Here is a 15830-nt window from a genome sequence, read left to right on the forward strand (position 1 = left end):
CAAATAGAGGGCATGACTGATTATTTATTCTCCGAAGCAAAACAACACATACAGGACAGAGCTAACAGAAAGAGTCAAACATTATGAGGTCACTACATCCTTACGAAGGAGAAAAATAGAGGGGGGGATGGCAATAGGGAACTTACTATAAATCACAACAGAACATAATTTAGAACCTGTATCAAAGATAAAAAAGTTTTGTTTGTCTTTCATTTGGCCCCTAAAGACGACTAAAAATTCAACTTATACCAGCCACCCCAAAACGCGTCGTGACGTCACACCGTTGTTTGTTTACATTCTACACCAATTGTATATTTAATTTTAAATTAGACATTATAAACGTCAGTAAAAAATACAGTTATGTGACGTTAAAAGTGTTTTTGATCGTTTGAACTATTCATAGAAAATTTGTACTTTTACACAATGGTTTTATTTTCAATAGTAAAACTTCTTTCCTTCAAAAACTGTATCAAACTCCAATCTCAACAAAATGGTATATATTAGGTTTGTTCTAGCATCAGTTTCAAACGGTTTGAAACCATCAGCGAATAGTCGACCAGCGCGAGTAGAGGGGATAGCACTGGTGACTGTATTATGTTATCTCACTGACCAACCGTTTGCTGACGGTTTCTGACTAGTTTGACTGTTTGCTAGAACAAACCTATTATTACAACGACATACGATAAATGTCATTAGAATATAAATATTTTTCCTTTATTCTCCGACGACGAGCTGGCCAAATACCCAAGTAGGTGGAGGCCAATAAACTAAAGAAGGAGAAGAAGAATATACCTAAATATAACGCTGTGTCTAGGTACACGCTAACGTGTACGGAAATTAAAAAATTAGAGTGTCAGAGTGTTGGAATTTGTTTAATCGCGTTGTGTTTACACTTTAATTTTACTATTGATTAGTAAAGAGATTTCTTATTTTTTATTTGTTTAGTGTTTGTTTTTAAATTAACTATGCAGTGTGGACAATTATTTAGTTGTTTTAATGAGTTTAACAACATTTTAAAACAGTATGAAAAAGTTAAGAGACTATAAATTAATATATATTTTTTTAGTTATAAGTGAAATAATATTACAGTCCAAAATTAAAATAAAAGGAAGACCTAAAGCTTTCACAATAATAATTAACTAGTTCTGAAGCTATTTCCTTGTGGCATTTTTGTAATCAACTATTCTAAATGGGAACTAAGCCACAATTTAACTAAAAAATGATTTTATTAACGTTTCGATGTCTAAATCAGACGTCGTTGTCAAAATACAAAATATTATTAAATTAAACAAAAATGTTGTTGCTTAGTAAAAAATTTTTTCTAATAATTTAGTTAATCTGACTTATTTTTTGTATTTTGACAATGACATCCGATTTGGACGTCGAAACGGTAATAAAATCATTTTTTTAGTTAAATTGTGGCTTATTTCCCATTTAGAATAATTGATTATAATAATTAACTTACGTATAAAAATTATTTTAACAATATTTTGTACGTGTCATGTCAACTAAATACATATATTTATTTTGCTAAAATATATACTTTTATATATACATTGATTTATTACAATTAAGTTTGAAACATCTGAATAGTTCTGCTTCCCTTCCCTTAACAAATATTTTTCTATCAAACAAACACTAAACATATCAAAATAGCTTGTACCAAAATATACAGTCACTGTGCACGCTAAATAATGACGCCACTGGCTTGATGAAGTCTAATTCGCGTGTACCTAACTTTTTTATTTGCGTACACGTTAGCGTGTACCTAGACACAGCGAAATATAACCATAATAATAACTAATGTAAAACTATGTGACGTCACGGGTCGTTTGAAATATTTTATACCGCAGAAAACTTTAAATATGTATTTCTAAGTTATTACGAGTTTTTGAAGCTTGAAATTTTGGAAATCTCATTTTTAAACAAAACTGAACATTATTATGCAATAAAAAAATGTGCAAGTTCCCTATTTGAAGATAAATGGGTGAGATCTATCGTTGTTTTACTATTTTCTTTTTGATTGCCATTTCACATTTATTTTTCATTTTTCTTTCATTTAATTTGATATTGCAAAAAACCCACCTTTATATCAACATCGGAGCTTATTTTTTTGTACTGCTTCATCCTGGATGTATGAATTTCAAGAATTTGCACTCGTCCTTCTTCATTTGGAAGACTAATTTCCACTTGCACTTCTAATCTACCAGGTCTAAGTAGAGCTTCGTCTATCATATCTCTTCTGTTTGTCATACCTATATAAGTGAAAATATACATGTATTTTGAACTTATTATTAATATAACATAGTTTTAACCCTAGAAGTTAAAATTATTTCTGCAGAATAATATCACAAACTTTGTTAAAACCACATAAAAAAACAAGTGTTTAAATTTACGTACCAATAACTAAAATATTATTTAATTGCTCTACACCGTCAATTTTAGATAGAAGCTGGTTAACAACTGTGTCATGGACACCTGTATTTCCAGCAACAGATCCTCTCTGTTTACAAATCGCATCAATTTCGTCAAATATGATGATGTGAAGACCACTGTTGGGACCGGCCTACAAAATAAAAGAGGAAAGCAAAATCATTAGCTTATTTCGTGACTCTAGATTATGTGCAAAGAGTTTATATGACTGACTCATTAGTGACCTAACATACTTACCCTTTTTTCCTCTTCTTCTGCCTCTGCAAATAGTCTTCTGACATTAGCTTCGGATTCACCAACGTATTTGTCCAAAATTTGAGGACCGTTAACGATTTTAGGTTCCCGCGCATTTAACATTTTGCCGATTTGTCTCGCCATGAGAGTTTTACCAGTACCAGGTGGTCCATAGAGCAAGATACCTGCAACGCAATAATTGACATGAATTTTAAAATTTTCCTTCAAAGTTAGTAACATTTATATCCAAAATTATATTGAAATTCAAAGCACACTACGGGCCGTCCTGAAGACTCTAAGAGGACGAAATGTGCATAAACGGATGGTCGTGGTCTCTGAAACGAAACTAAATCTTATACTGTCTTTCTGTACTATCGTTTACTCACAAATTGAGTACTAGGAATCAAATTCGTTGGATTTTTACCTAGATAAATAATTTATCTAGGTACCTATATCAATAATTATCAATAATTATTGACGTGTCGTGGACTGCATATTGTAGACTCTCCACGTCTATCCATTTATCGTCCGTTTGCTTCGTAAATTGAAGAAGGCTCGGATTTAGGTTGTAACCAGGATTTGTTTTCCAACGTAAGAAATCTTTAGATCTCCGACTTTTTGGATTTCGTTGTTTTAGCAGTCTTCCCTTAGATTTGTTTCAAATTATCATTTTTTTCGATCACTAGTAAGACCTTGTGTTTGTATGGATATCTGCTGAATTGATTTCGGGTGTTTGTTGTCTTCACCCAATTTTGAAAAAATGTGAAAACTGAATTATAGTCCTGTCGCCAGGGGGGGTACAACGGCCTCCTGTATTCAGATGGACTTACCCAAGTTTTTATTATGTATTTTGGCCCGTAGAACACGAATTTTTTGGGTAACAGTTGATCCGGATGTGGATAAGATTGTTATAAACAAAGAAGTTGAGGAATTACATAACAGCGATTTCTCGCAAAACAAAACCTGTTTTTGTATTTGTTGGGCCATTCTAACCAAAAAATGTTCCTACAAGTTTTTTCGTAGGATGCATAGTTTTCGAGATAAACGCGGTTGAACTTTCAAAAAATCGAAAAATTGCAATTTTTGAACCCGAATAACTTTTGATTAAAAAATAAAATAGCAATTCTGCTTACCGCATTTGAAAGTTCAAGTCAAATTCTATCGGTTTCGAATATATACATTGCTAAAAATTTATGTGTTTATTGCTAAAAAAAGCTATAAACACATAGTGTTTCCCGTGCCTAATACATGCGTTTACATGCATGCTACGTAGAAATAGCCTCGCTTGCACTTGTACCTACTCTATCTACTCGTTCGATTTTAAATGAGAAATCATTGAAAACATCACTCCAGCACTAGGTGTTTATACTTTTGTTTAACAATAAAATAATAAATTTTTAGCAATGCAAATAACTAAAACCGATATACTTTGACTTGTACTTTCAAATGCGGTAAGCAGAATTTCTATTTTATTTTTAATCAAAAGTTATTCGGGTACAAAAATTGCAATTTTTCGATTTTTTGAAAGTTCCACCGCGTTTATCTCGAAAACTATGCATCCTACGAAAAAATTTGTAGGAACACTTTTTGGTTAGAATGGCCCAAAAAATACAAAAACATGTTGTGTTTTGCGAGAAATCGCTGTTATGTAATTCCTCAACTTCTTTGTTTATAACAATCTTATCGACATCCGGATCAACTGTTACCCAAAAAATTCGTGTTCTACGGGTCAAAATACATAAAAAAAACTTGGGTAAGTCCATCTGAATACAGGAGGCCGTTGTACCCCCCCTGGCGACAGGACTATTATCCACGTCCGTCTGTCTGTCTGTAATCACAACTCCTCCGTCAATATACCAGCTAGAATGACAAATGACGTGTCAAATGAAAGTTTATAATCCAAGGATGGTACTAAGGGTGAGCTATTTGACCTAGGCTGTCTGTCCGTCGGCCGTCCGACCGCGAATATAACTCCTCCGTCAATATACCAGCTATAATGACAAATGAGGTGTCAAATGAAAGCTTATAATCCAAGGATGGTACTAAAGGTGAGATATTTGACCTAGGCTGTCTCTACGTCGGTCCCTCCGACCGCGAATATAACTCATCCGTTATTATACCAGGTAGAATGACAAATGATGTGTCAAATGAAAGCTTATAATCCAAGGATGGTACTAAAGTTGAGACATTTGACCTCGGCTGCCTGTCCGTCTATCCGTTCGACCGCAACTATAACTCCTCCGTCTTTATACCAGGTAGAATGACAAATGAGGTGTCTAATGAAAACTTATAATCCAAGGATGGTACTAAATGTTAGAAATTTGACCTAGGCTGTCTGTCCGTCCGATTGTGAATATAACTCCTCCGTCCACTAGACCAGGTAGAATAACAATTGAGGTGTCGAATGAAAGCTTATAATCCAAGAATGGTACTAAATGTGCGAAATTTTACCTAGGACTTAGGTAAATGAAATTAGAAATGCGACCAGAAGTACTGTTTTGAGGTCACCGGAATAGTACACCTAATATATAATTCGACGCTACTTCTCAAGAAGAGAACAAATATATACTTCCGGTTTCATGACTGTCTTTCCGTCCGGGAATACAACTCCTCCATTATTAATACAGATAGAATGACAAATGAGGTGTCGAATGAAAGCTTATAACCCAAGGATGGTATTAAAGATGAGAAATTTGACATCGGATTTCTGGTTTTAGAGTTGCAATCGTATGAACTGTTCTAAAGTCACCGAAATAGTATAAGTGATATATCATTCGACGTACCTTAGCAAGATGAGAACAAATTTTGGTTTTGGTTTTATATCATTTCCGCTTAAAAAGTTCTAACCAGAAGTGCCATTATAGTCGCAGAAATAATAGTACATGTAACACATACTCCGGTCAACTTACGCATCCGAGGCTACAAAAATTACCATCAAGCTGAAAATTGGCAGGATTGTTAAAAATACCATCATAAATGAAATCTAAAAAGTCCTCATAAATCCGACCCCTGCTAAAAATTTTACACGGGGTCAAAGGTCACCAAATATGGTTTTTAGCGATTTTCAGCGAAACGGTAAGTTTTATGGTAAAATTAGTCTAACAAAAAATGTAGATTAGATAATTATCTATAAAAAATGCCTTATTACTTTTTTTCCTGGGAGCCACCGTTTTTGAGATATAACGATTCAAAAGTGGTAATCACACCACCTTTGAGGTAGTGTACTTAGCGCGTTTTTTTTAACGTGGTTTCCCCAGTAGGCCTATTCCACAGATCTGTTATGATTCTGTTTAATTTAAAGCTATTTAATAATTGATATTGGCAAGGGTTAAAAATGATTAAACTTTATATAAAGCGGTATAAATTAAAAAAAAGGGAAATGTATCAAACTGGTTCATAATTTTCTATTATTTCTGCTTCCCTTGTTCTTCTTCTCATTGTTCTTCTTTCTCTTCTTCATCTTCTAGTTCTTCTTCTTCTTCTTGTTCTTCTTCTTCGTCTTTTTGTTCATCCTGGGTGCAAGTAAATTGTCCCAATAATGACACATGGCATGGCTCTTCGATAGAATCAAATGAATCCTCAATTGTTGGTGATTCAATATTGGAGCACGACCGGTTTTGACAATTAGTGCATGCTACCAAACAAAACAGTCCAACTTTTTGCAACCACATTTAGCGCTACATCCCTTTTTACAGTTGCAAAAAATTGTGTTCAGGAGTTTTTCCGGCGCAGGGGGGGAGTAAAGTTTCAATTGGTTCTAATGAACTGTCGACTAATTTCCATCCCCAGTCTTTTGGATCTAGCTGATAACCAAGTCACACTTGAACTTGGTAATATACACGAAAAAGTTGTTGATGAGCAGCCGCTGAGGTTGGAGGAAGACAAGATAACTGCACTTGTTTTTTGTTTCGAGTACTTTTAAAAAAACATGCATATCGAAACTTATCTAAGCACGTAGTTTTCTTAGGCGCTCCATACATAGAGAGAAGGAAGCTAATTCCGTTGGAAATAACTTCTTGTGGAGTTGAATTAGTTTTTTTAAAAACTTCAGCACATTCAAGTAAATCTTGTTTTTCAAGCATTTTAAAAACAGTCGTTTTACCCCTCCTGAAAAATGCAGATGTTTGCAAAAGTAGATAAACTTTTCGATGAATATATTTCCGATTGGTGTTGAGCTTTTCCAGGTTTAAAAAAAAAAGATAGTTTTTTCGATTGGAGTTCTACCAGTGAGTATTACGAGCAAGTCTACATCTTCACCTACAACAATAGTTGTATTTGTTAAATTGAATTGCTCTATGGCTGTTTCAATTATCATTAAGTCAAATAATACGCGCAAATACGCGCAAATAAAACGATATTCTGACATTTTTGTTATAACAATGAAAATAACACGAAATACACGATAAAAAATATAGGTTTAACACGTATTTTCACTCCGGAGTAGTACTCAAGACTAATTAATACCTCGAGGGTGTCATCTACCTGAAGGATTTCGCCACCCAGGAAAATTACGGTGTAATTTGCATAAGTATTTATTAGTACTTAGCAATAAACATTTTGCCTAGAAAGTTGTCTTTCATTATTATGTTCAAACCCTTCGGAGAAGAGAATAGGTAGGGTGATTAGATTAGCTGACGAACGTGTTAATTCCGACAAAACCATCTTTGCAAATTGAACTAAGGCGCATAAATAAAAAGAATTATTATAAGTTAATACTTTGTCATTTGTTGTATTTTGTTGTATATTTTTGTTGGGATTAAGCCGTAAAATTCAAATAATTCTTATTATTTTCGCGTTACATTCACTTTGTAAAGATTTTTTTGTTGGCACTGTAATATAATACAGCTTATGGATTGCATCCCTCGGTAGACCGCAAGCTGTAGAGTAGAAACATTATCATATTTATAATCTTATATTATTATGTGTAATATAAGTTAAGTTGACCGTAGAATATTATGTTTACTTGTATTACAGCTTCAGTGATGTATATACCTGGTGTACTAATACATATATTATGACGATTAGAAGTCTTTCAACTCTTTGAATCGTTGTATCTCAAAAACAGTGCCTCTTAGGAAAAAAAACTATTAAGATATTTTTTATAGATAATTATCTAATCTACATTTTTTGTAAGAGCTAATTTTACGATAAAACTTACCGTTTCGCTGAAAATCGCTAAAAACCATATTTGGTGACTTTTGACACCGCGTAAATTTTTTAGCAGGGGTCGGATTTATGAGGACTTTTTAGATTTCATTTATGATGGTATTTTGAACAATCCTGCCAATTTTCAGCTTGATGGTAATTATTGTAGCCTCACTCCTATTTTTGAGTCTAAGTAGACCGGTCTAACATCAATCGTAGCGTATTGAAAAGTTGAGTTTTAATCTTTAGTTCCTGTTTAAACAATGATGACCCAAAGTTTAGTCAAAATGAATCAAAATTAGTTAAATCGTATATCGATCGACGCAAAGTTACACGAAACGTTGAAATATCGACTTCCAGTTCTACTTTCGATTACGTTGGGTGAAAACCTAGGACTTACGAAGACCAATTACTTGTTATGGGTTGTATTCTGGGGATTTTGGGAAAGGGAGAGGGTGGTCTGGTTGCGGTTTGAACAGGGTAGGTTGGTTTGGCTGTGTGATAGGTTTGGGTGTGTGTTATGGGGATTTTGGGTGAAGGAGGGGTTGTTTCTTATAGGTCAGGGTTAGGGGAGGTTGGTCTAGTTAGGCTGTGTGCTGCAAGTGAATTTTTAGATAGAGTACATGGTTTATTAGTGAGAGATGTTCTGAGGGGCTGGACCGAATAGCAAGGGATTAAAAAACTGACACTATAAAATCGGGAAGACTGCCATAGTTTAAAAAGTTATATTTTCTAATATTTACGTAATATAAAGATGCAAAATAATTATGAATTTCACCTTTTACGTGTTTACATCCAAGCTGCTCCACTAGTTCAGGGGGAAATACTCTTGAAGCGAAAGCACGTCTAAATATGGCATTGAACTCATTGCTTAAACCACCGATTCCCATTTTCTGGAAATCCCAATCAGGATTGATAATTGACTGGCGAACTACTTTTCTACAAATAAAAATAGAAATAATTAGGCAGGTGTTATTATTAAAACCCAAGACCCAAGTTATTTGGCGATTACGTTTTCAAATTGACGGGCGAGTTATTTGGTCTCGATCTTGTAGGAAAATAGCCTTGCTTTTAGTTGAAAAATCTGATGGTGGTTTTTGTACCCCCAGGATGATATCATATGATTATTTTGTGTGTGTATTTATTATTTGATTATGTAATGTTAAGTTGTTAATAATGTTTTTGAAATCTTTGAGAAAGTATATGTATATGCAGTGAGTTTTCTCACAAGAGACTTGAAACTTAGTTGTTAACCATTTTATTCCTTATTCAGATATCAGTTTTAATAATTCTACACACACAATTTCATCTGCAAAAGTTATTTTTACATAATTATGTTTTCCACTTATTAAGGTCTTTCTTCTACACCTCGTCACTAGTTATATAGAAGATTATCAGTGAAACTCCTGATTCTTGTAGACTTGTTAACTTTTTTGTACATGCTCATCACTCTCCAATTTGAGTCATCGTTTCGGCAAGAAATGAAAATCATTTTCAAATTATTTACGAAAATAAAAAATGAATAACTTTAACGCGCTGAGCAGATGGGACGTGAATTATAAATTGTAGAATTCCCTCATCTTCTTTAGTCTCAGCATCCGTTATGGCTTGCAAATTTTAGAAGCCTCGGAGGTGTAACCAGAGAAGGTTCCCATTGTTTTCAGTCTGGTGGGATGTAGAGTAATATTTTTAGTATTATTTTATGTGCTATTAGATTGAAAACTTAGTCTTTTTAATTACGAAAAATGTATTTTTATCTAAAAATGTGGTTTATGCAAAGTATAGTAGATATAAGGATTATTGTAAAGGCATGACAACACATAGTAAAAATGAGTCTAATTATAATAAAGTACATCTACTATAATTATAGTATGGTTGCTAACGTTGCCCTAGATGTTGGCCGTTATTTAAATAATTTTTAACTATCATTAACAATTCTAATATAGTTCTGAAACTGTTTTCTATCGGTATTTTTATATTAACTACTCTTATTAATGGGTTAAAATAAATATAGTAGTTAATATTATAATAATCGTTTTCCTCTGTTTTTCATTAGTTTGTATATAACCACTAATTACTCTATCAGCACAAAATCAATAAACCCATAATTTTTTTAATGACAGCCCGAAGGAGGTATAAAGTTTTATGTATTGGAATTCTTATATTATAACCTTCATAATTTATAGCTAGAAATCAATGCAAAAATAAATAAAAACATTTTTTTGCGTAATTTTTTGTACTACATCTATGTTATTTAACTTTTTTATGTTTTTTTCTATTATATATTATGTATCACTATATGGATTCTATCGAAGCAACCTACTAGCTTGACAGTCTGTCTCTTTTCTTTTAAGGGCGCTAGATGGGGCCTGATAATTTTCATAAAATATCTAAGAGCGGCCCATCAAGTAGAAATAATTGTGACTTTCTACTTTGAACAAACTATAAAAATAATGTGTAAATAATATCGCACCTTAAAAAACCATAGGGCAGTAACTGCAAAAATCATAATATTGAGTTATGAGCATTTCAAGTTTTTTTAAAGTTAATTTTATTTACTTTAATTCCAAAAATTAAGCTACAAATCTGGTATTTAGCATAATTATCTTTAATTTTGTATATTTTTATATGCATTAAGAAGTATATAAAATTTTCTTCGGGAAATAGGTATTTTAGCACATACGGCCATATGGTTTTAAAAAACATATCAATGTTCGCAAATGATGCAGTAAAAATGCATATCACATAACAGTTTTTTTAAGATTGTACTTATTTATTACAAATTTTTAGTGTTAACACTTAATCAAAGTCTTGCATATTATAATCTGTCTGTTCGGTTTCTACTGTTGCATTGATAAACTATGATAGTGCTCTTGAATAACATTAGCCGTACATAGTGAGAGTCTACATCTTGTTTTCTGACATTGCATATTCCTGGTGGATGCGAATATACTTAGTTCCATATTAGCCACGATCCCTCGTTGTCTCCGCCTTATATTAATGGTTCTGAACTCTGTATCGTTGAAGCTTGCCTTAACCTGAAACTTATTTTCAAGTGTCTTCTCCACCTTGCTCATTTTAATGTTATTCCAGACTACCTGATTTCCTTCTTCGTCAATGTTATAATTGTTCCCCATTTCCTTACATCGATTTTTAAAGTCCAATATATCCGATGTCGACATTTTTTGTTTCTCAACCAAAGAATGCACGCTATCTACCTCATTGTGGGAGTGACCCGTTATAAAAAATTTGTGGGTAATTTTAGGTATGTTTAATTTCTGTATTGCATATTGATATAGACAGACAATATAGTTGTTTTTATTTTGCCCACTGCAGTTATATGATATGAGTATGATTATAATATTATTTCTTTTTTCCTGGCATGGTTCCTCAGAAATTGTAACAGGCACGACGATATTTTGCTCGAACCAAAGATAGCAGTGTTCTGCATTTGTTGTCACACCGAACCTTTTTCTTTGCAGAATTTTATATAATCGCGATCAATATCAGCAAGAGTTTTGTCACTGATGACGAATTATCTGGTAGTTTGTTTCCTTAGGCAGTGAGATTCCAGTCAAGGAATGGACTCGATGTAAATCATTATATTTTGTTTCACGACCTCGTTGATTCTTTTTCCATTCTTATGAGTTCCTCGCTTTTCTTTTGAGATAACCATCTACAGCAGCGGTTCTCAACCTTTTAGCACTGGCGCCCCCTTTGAACACTGAAGATAGCTCACGCCTCCCCTCCAGTCAATAATTGGTTGGTTCAAGTTAGAACAGTGAAATTGTGAAACTGACGATGCTAACTCTACGTTAGCAAAAGCTGGGATGCAAAATAAAAATCCAGATATATTTAAATAAGAAAGTTTATTTGATGTCTCATTAAACTTAACATTGTTTATTTATTTGAGAAAAAGAATAATCAAAAAATCAAATACGCATATAAAGTTGAAAGTCTTATTTATATGAGTGTTCCTGCACTTTTAATGAGAGGGTTGGCATTGTCTGTTCTTGACAAGTTTTTCGATATTCGGTTAAAACTGTGTCAGAGCACACCTCAAGTCACTTTCAAAATCCAGCCTTGAACGGTATTTTGATTTTATATACGCCAATGCAGTAAAACCAGATTCGCAAAGATATGTGGATGAAAACTGGACTAATAACTTCGCAGATACTAAAGCCACTTCTGGGTAAACAGGAAAGTAGGTTAACCAAAATTGTTCCAAGTCCATGTTTGCAAAATCTGCTTTTGCTTGTGAATCACATTTTAGGTCAATTGCCTGCTCTTGAAGGTTAACTGGAAGAATGTCAACTTCGATATGAAAAGGATCTCTTGTCAACTTAAATTCCCAGTTTTCCGAGCTAACATCTGGAAAGTACTTTCGAATTTAATTTTTCAGTTCTTCCAAATGTCGTGATATGACCTCTTTCAAATCCGAAACTAGATGTAGTGGAAGGGTTTGAATATCATCGAGGAGGTCGTTCAGTTTAGGAAAAGAGGAAAGGTTTGGCTTGGAACTAAGCCAAAGGAACTAAGGATAAGTGTTTAAGAGGTTTTTACGGCCTTGAAGCTTCAGATTCAGGACATTAAGTGTCTCAAAAAAGTCAGACAAATAAGCCAAGTAAAAGATATTTTTATCATCTGTAAATCTTCTGTGAAGATCTTCTTGTTTTGAAGTCATTAACAAAATTTCAACTTCTGACTTTAAATTGAATAATCTTGCAAGCATATTTCCTTTGGATAACCACCGGACTTCTGTGTAAAACAGGAGGGTTTCCTGATCACTATTCAGTTCTTGGCATAGTGCCTGAAAGAGCCTAGTATTTAATGCGCTGGATTTGATGTGGTTAACTATTTTAATTGTTAAGTTTAATGTGACGTTGAGAAGTTCAGGTAAAGTCTGACTAGCTAAAGGTTGTCTGTGAATAATGCAGTGAGAACCAATTATCCTAGGGTTCTTCTTTTTTGCCAATTCCATAAATCCAGATCGACATCCTGTCATGGCTTGGGCCCCATCAGTACATATGCCAATTACTTTCTCCCATAGAAGTTCATTGATTACTAAAAAATCTTCAAGAGCAGAAAATATGTCAATGGCTTTAGTTGTTGTTGTTGTTTCAAGAGATGTTGAAAACAATATTTCCTCCAGGAACCGTTTTCTGTCTAAATCGACAGTAAAACAATATCTGTGCATGCTTTGAAATATCAGTTGTTTCGTCACACTGCAAAGAAAAAAACTGCGAACCTTTTAATTTTTGCAATAGTTGATTTTTCAAATCCAGGGCCATGTCATCAATTCTACGTTTTACTGTGTCGTTTGAGAGAGACATTTTTTCTACTTTCTTACAACTGTCTTCACTAAGTACGGTACTACAAGCAGTAAGTAAACAAGGTTTAATTAGTGACTCACCAATAGTATGTGGTTTCTTGTCTTTAACTATCAAAAGTGCTATTTTGTATGATGCTTCCACATCTTTCTCATTTTTAACACGAAAATTTGCAGTAGAGCACACGTTTTAGGCTGCTTTTTTGGCAATAAAAAAATTCTGGGTCTTTATCTTTCAAAGAAGAATGGTTTGTAATTAGATGCCGTTCCAAACGTCCGGGGCGCATTGCATCATTACTAAGAACAGCATGGCAGTTGACACACTGGGGTAAATGACTGCCTTTTTCTCCATAAAGGTAAAACCATACTTGATACAATCGTCTGAATACAATCTTTTCTTTGGAAGTGACTTAGCCATTTTCAAAGCTGTTACACAACACTATTAAATAATTCACAAACAATCACTCTGTTATTAAATAACGATTACACTGATTGCTACAAATAGCACACAGACCTGTCGACTGAGACTGACGCGTGAGACGGAGTCACTGAACTGGAGCCAGGAGTGCTTGCAATATAGTGTTGGTAAATATACTTTGCGCTCCTACGATGTTGCCATACACAAGACTGTCGTGTTTAACTCAGGTTGTGTGTTTGAGTAAAACGATTTTTATCACGTTTAAATAAAGAAATATTTCTAAACAAAATAAAAATACGAAATACAAAATATTTTGTTTTTTAACAAAATATATATTTTTTAAACTAAAAGGGAAGTTCCCTAGGTTGGCTGTATACCATATAGTTAAAAAACTGTAACAAGAAGTAAAACCACTTCTATGTAAATTGGTATATTTATTAAAACTTAAAAATCCCAATGGATTGAATAAAATATGTCCAATTCAGAACGTTTTCAGACCTATCGGTCCATCATCAGTGAATCTACAATAAAATAAGTAATCCCACTATTAGAATTGAAAGATGGTTGAAATTTTTAAAAAGCTAAAAATGTGGTTAGATTACTTACGTGCATACTTGCTAAATAGCCCCAGAACCAAACAATGGTTGAATTTAAAATTCAATTTACATTATTTAAAAATAATATTCAACAGGCTAAACGCCGATGTTACAGGATATTGCCTATGGGAACATGGTGAAACCCTACCAAAACCTCAATCAACCATCTTAGGCCAACTTTGACTATAAAGTGACACTAGTGTGTATGGAACTGTTTGAAGTGACATTGACAGTAGAGAAAAAGGTAGTCGATTTTAAAGTTAATTAACCAAAAGGTCATGACCCACAACAAATGATAAAATTTCATGAAAAAGAAGGGAGAGAACTTTCTCTCGACTTTCTCTCCCTTCTTTTTCAAAATTTCCTCTATCCTTCACTGTTTTAAACTCCTTTACCCGACTAACATTATTAACTACTGAACCCTATTAACCATCACCTCATTAATTCACCCTACTATCTTTTTACTTCTTTTTCATTTCATTACTTCGTTCAGTTTAATTCCACACCTCATCTTTTCTTTATCCCTCTCTTTCCCTTAAAATTCTTGTCTTTATACCCTACACCACAGCCCTCTACTTTTTGTCTTTGACTTTTCCAAGAAAATTTTTACCTCTCCAACTAACATCACATCACTTAATTTCAGTTCTCACATTCAGATCCATTATCATTACAATTAAATTATATCAATATTCTTTTTCTTACTTTGGTTTTATTTTATTCAGTACACTTTCAATATTATTTTCATTTTAATTTCATTCGTGTATCAACTGGACTTAACAGCTATAATCATACTTTTCTTTATCTCTAACTTCACATACCCTCACTTTGTCACAAGAATTCTCTCAAAACTTTTGAAATAAAATTAAAAAATAAAACATCTCATAATAATCACAAATCTTTTTCATTCACATATTACACACTTTTAATTATTTGACTGTATCCTAACTCAAATCCATTATTTACAAAAATTTGCATTTATTTTTTAAATAACAATATTTTCCTTTTACATATACAACCACCAATACAATATAGACTAGATTAAATTGCCTACCAATTTATTCATTTTGTACAATAACATTCCAACTAATACTGATTCTTTCTCTTCTCTCACCTTCATCTATTTTTATCTTTTTATCATTATTGACAGCAGCTCAACTTTCTTTCTATCAATTTGATCAATCTAATGTTATGGTATACAGTCAATATAAATAATCTTATATTCTAAATTAATTTTGTATATCACAAGTTCTTTTCAATAACCAATAGATTTAAAATGTTAGACATTTTCAGATATTAAAAAAATTTTATCATTTGTTGTGGGTCATGACCTTTTGGTTAATTAACTTTAAAATCGACTACCTTTTTCTCTACTGTCAATGTCACTTCAAACAGTTCCATACACACTAGTGTCACTTTATAGTCAAAGTTGGCCTAAGATGGTTGATTGAGGTTTTGGTAGGGTTTCACCATGTTCCCATAGGCAATATCCTGTAACATCGGCGTTTAGCCTGTTGAATATTATTTTTAAATAATGTAAATTGAATTTTAAATTCAACCATCGTTTGGTTCTGGGGCTATTTAGCAAGTATGCACGTAAGTAATCTAACCACATTTTTAGCTTTTTAAAAATTTCAACCATCTTTCAATTCTAATAGTGGGATTACTTATTTTATTG

At 33.1% G+C, this 15830-nt stretch overlaps 1 protein-coding gene across 1 annotated transcript in view; it reads right to left on the minus strand.

The window, feature by feature from the left end:
* The window catches only part of LOC114327237 (vesicle-fusing ATPase 1-like), a 55702-nt gene that overhangs the window by 24682 nt on the left and 15190 nt on the right, over positions 1–15830 (minus strand). The window contains exons 6-9 of the mRNA XM_028275782.2: positions 8591–8751; positions 2671–2852; positions 2401–2566; positions 2086–2255 (exon numbers count right to left, since the gene is read on the minus strand). Of these exons, the coding sequence (XP_028131583.1) occupies positions 2086–2255; positions 2401–2566; positions 2671–2852; positions 8591–8751 (679 nt within the window). The remainder of the gene's footprint in view (positions 1–2085; positions 2256–2400; positions 2567–2670; positions 2853–8590; positions 8752–15830) is intronic.

The sequence above is a fragment of the Diabrotica virgifera genome, chromosome 4 (assembly GCF_917563875.1).
Source record: "Diabrotica virgifera virgifera chromosome 4, PGI_DIABVI_V3a".
In the NCBI taxonomy this organism is placed as follows: Eukaryota; Metazoa; Arthropoda; class Insecta; order Coleoptera; family Chrysomelidae; genus Diabrotica; species Diabrotica virgifera.